At 36.0% G+C, this 3988-nt stretch overlaps 1 protein-coding gene across 1 annotated transcript; it reads right to left on the bottom strand.

Moving 5' to 3' along the window:
• Positions 1-287: 287 nt before the first annotated feature.
• On the bottom strand, positions 288-2604 carry LOC126794422 ((-)-germacrene D synthase-like). The gene is made up of 7 exons (XM_050521135.1): positions 2513-2604; positions 2140-2419; positions 1661-2033; positions 1345-1563; positions 1066-1228; positions 720-965; positions 288-608 (listed from the first exon to the last, which is right to left on the bottom strand). Exons 1-7 carry the CDS (start codon positions 2528-2530, stop codon positions 312-314), a joined length of 1596 nt encoding a protein of 531 aa, XP_050377092.1. The 5' UTR covers positions 2531-2604; the 3' UTR covers positions 288-311.
• Between the last annotated feature and the right edge of the window lie 1384 nt (positions 2605-3988).

Genomic DNA, 3988 nt, shown 5'->3' with positions numbered 1-3988 from the left:
AACACTAACTTTATATGTTGGCTCTGTCGTAGCAGAAATGAAACAGATACGGTGACACCGTATGTTCACTCCAATAATAATCTGAACCAATGAATTAATCCAGAAAAACAGTATCATATCAGAGTTGTGGAGCGAACACACACTCGATCAGAAACTGAGAAAAATACTTTATTAACAAGACATCTCGCAGTTGTCTAAAAATTCAAACAGTTGTTTCAACTTTCAGTGGCCAGCGAGTATGAACTACTTGTGTTTAAAACTTACAGGACTTGATTTGTAGACATTATTTATAGCTAGCTATAATTTCAAGTTTACATAGCCACAGGTTTGATATATAGAGAGACAAGATAACCCTGGAGTACAGTTTTAGAATGAGTAAACATATCCACATTCTTGTATAGAACTTCGGCCGAACGAGCAAGATTCACAATGAACCATAGTAGGGGCTTCGGGATACTTGCGCTGGGCTGGAGCCACTCTCCATTTATATCTTTCCATGCATCACTGACTTGCTTCATTAGCTCAATTTTTGCTTTTTCCTGTGTGACACCATATTGGTTCATGTAGCATTCCACTGATGAAGCAATATGTTCTCTCTCGTGCTCAAACTACATTTACGATAACAAGGTTAAGGTTATAACATGCATCGAGATCAATGGTTGAGTCTGAATAGTGATGCAAATATGTATAACACACACACACATATATGATCGATGTACCTTGTGGCCAACTATATCATTTAAGAGTCTGCCAATCACTGATGTAGCCTTTAGAATCTTAGGGTCGCTGAACACCCAATCCATGGTGTCATTTGTAACACTAGCTCCTAGTCCATAAAATGATGTGACTGCGAAACAAAAGAAGGATGTATCACATTCTACTTCCATATACTCCTCCATTCTTGGTGTGTATTTTTTCTTGAACCATTTCGCTTCTTGGATGTAAGCTCTGACTTGGACTTTAAACTGTGATAGAATCAAAAGACATAATCAATTAGTTATCATATACTATTCCAATATTTCAACACGAAAGAAATATGGTTATTCGCATTATCAGTAGTCTTACTGCTTCTCGAGCGTAGTGAATGCGAGAAAAGTTTCCCTTCTTGGTAAGTTGTTCTTCAATTTCAGTATACATATTTTCTTCAATTTCAGTATACGTATTTAGCAGCGCCTCATAACAAACTCTCATATAACTTGGTAGCTGATCAGCAGCAGAAATGTCCCACCTGATCAAATTTAGTTAATAGACTATATCAAGCTAGTGATCTTAAATGATATAACAATTAATTTAATATAATAGAGTTAGGATTAAACAAAGAGTTTATCAAATTTTAAGTAAAACCTCTCGATAGCTTCGGTAAAGAGCTCTAGTTCTTCATAAGTTCCATAAACGTCGTAAATGTCATCAACGACGGTTATTAAACAAACGTATTTACAAACAATCATCCGAGCAAGGTGATACTCAGGTTCAAAGTAGACTGCTGATGCCCAAAAGTAAGATTCAACCATCCTATTTCTAGCAAAAGGTAGCTTGTTCACAAAATCCAAGTCCTTCCACCATCTGAAATAATTATCAAACACAAAAAGTTACTCCTACAATTAACTTGGCATGCATTTTTACGTATATTAGTTTTACTGATAATAACTTAAGGATTAACCTTGCAATCTTATTTAGTTCGTTCTGATGGATTTTCTGGAGTAGGTTGAAATCCAACTTTGCAAGAGTTAACAGAGTTGTATTGTGTGAATCGATATCCCCATAGATAGATATATAATGTAGTGCTTCTACCCTTGGTAAGCCTTTCCAAAAGGGCTGACACAAGGCATGAGTTACTAGTTTTAAAAGTACGGAGCTCAAATGGTTCAATGCAGACTCGAGATGAGTGGTGGCGAATGCTAGTGCCTCTTCCAATATGTCCTCTCCGTGCATCATAAGGTGTGCGGCCTCATACAAGCTTAGTAGTCCTACTACATCCTTGGCAAGTGATTCCTTGAATTTTCCATCACCGTTTTTGAACTTGTTGAACTTGTCTACTTCAAGAACGTCACAATGTCACATGCATAAGTTACATGATTAGAGGAAACACATTTGAAATGGTTGGTAGATTTGACACAGAGTTGAAAACAACTGGCTTACCGCACGATATGTTATAACCTTGTTGTCTAAGCAAACGGAATCGGAGACTTGTGAAGTAAAGATCTTCATCATATTGGAGGTCGGTACCATGACATGGATTTTTGTGAATTTTTTGTAGAACTTCATTAATCTCTTCTTGAAAGTGGCGTGACACTCCTAAGCGTGTAATGTCATCAATCAAACTCATCTTTATATAGATACTTTCCTCTGGAGTCATCAACGTCTTCCTCACTTCTTTCTTTAATTCTTGGACGCGATTCTCAATTTTAGTATCTTTTTTCTGCATATACAGAGAAAATAACAAAATTTAGATCTTAACACACAACAAAAAACAACAGTATATTAGCTTAATTAGTTCATACTTCATACGCACCACATAAGCATATGGCATAAATTGATCCACCAAAATACCGCGAGTAAAGTTGGATGATTGTCGAACTTTAACGTCGACTCTCAGTGTTTGAGCTTCAGATGCTGAAACTTGGAAAAACATATTTAACACCAAATACTTGAATGTTAGACGTTTAAAACTCTTAAAAAGCTTTTGTGCAAGTATGAAAAAGCTGGCTTAAATAGAAGAGGTTATGATGTTGTTGCTATTTGTCCCTGCTATTTATAGATCAAACATTACTCTGATCCTCTCTCGTGTTGAATATTCCATGCATGCATCCATTTAATAAGTTCAGTCAAAATTAATCTCTGTATGTTGCCTTACACTGTGGAACTTACTTTAAATTAAATTGGTGGCGGCGCGGCACCTTCTAAAGTCTAAACATAAACATGCGGCACTTGTTTTGTAATTAGCTGTAGTAAGGCTATGAACCTGGCTTAATTAACAACTTAGCCTTTTGTTAGTTCATGCGATCAGTACGGACCTGAGATTTAGAGACCTCAGACGAGATATAAAATGGGCTCTCCAGTATTTTAATACGAAAAAAAATCAGTAAATAAATATGTATTGCACTTGCGAATAATAACTAATAAAATTTATTTCATATGATTAATTATAAGATAAAATTACAATTCTTAAATTTTAAAATACATCACTAAAAATTACTCGAAATCTCTCAAATCTGCTCACAAAATCACTTAAAAATTACTCATTTAGTAATTTTGGATGCAAAAGCATCAATTTATTTTACATAATCAACCTTCTCGACCTCTTTTTTTTTTTAATGGATACCATAACCAAGCCATTTTTAGATTACAATTTCCCAACTATCATAAGCTTATGAAAATTTCTCAACCACAAAAATATTTATGTAAAAAAAAGGGTCAGATTGTAGGGCTTGAGGCGGCCACTGCTCGGACCTCACCTCAGATCCGGCCTGCATGCGATACTATAAAACTTGATTCTCATCACGAAACCACTGAATCTAGACATGAGCTTGAATCATTTGCTGGTTAGATATCAATCAATTCAAGGCCACGTCTTTAGTGCTCTGAGTTTTATTTGTTACTCTTACACGTCACCAAAAATAAGAACAGTCGATTTCGTCTAGAGTTTGATATGGGGCCAAGAATATTTTGAAGATGATATGTTGAAGAGCGAGAAGATGACCGCCTGGGTTTAGTGGGATTTAGCGTCAACTATCAATTCATTATATTCATTCTGTTGCTGGATTCTGTGCTCAGGTTAATTAAGTGGGATTTTTCATGGCGACGGAGGTTAAGATATGCATGAACCTTGAAAAGGTCCAGAAGATGAACCGGCCACGAGAAGGGATTAGAGAGAGGCAAAAAGTCAAAGGCAAGGACAAGGATGAGGTTCTGTTTTTGCAAGCTTACAATATAACTGTACATCACCAAATAGGTAGTTGACAACTCAATTGAAAAAGTGATTCAGTGT

The sequence above is a fragment of the Argentina anserina genome, chromosome 5 (genome assembly GCF_933775445.1).
Source record: "Argentina anserina chromosome 5, drPotAnse1.1, whole genome shotgun sequence".
NCBI lineage: Eukaryota > Viridiplantae > Streptophyta > Magnoliopsida > Rosales > Rosaceae > Argentina > Argentina anserina.
The sequence above is the reverse complement of the archived record's forward strand: the minus strand, read 5'-3'. Positions and strand labels throughout refer to the sequence as shown.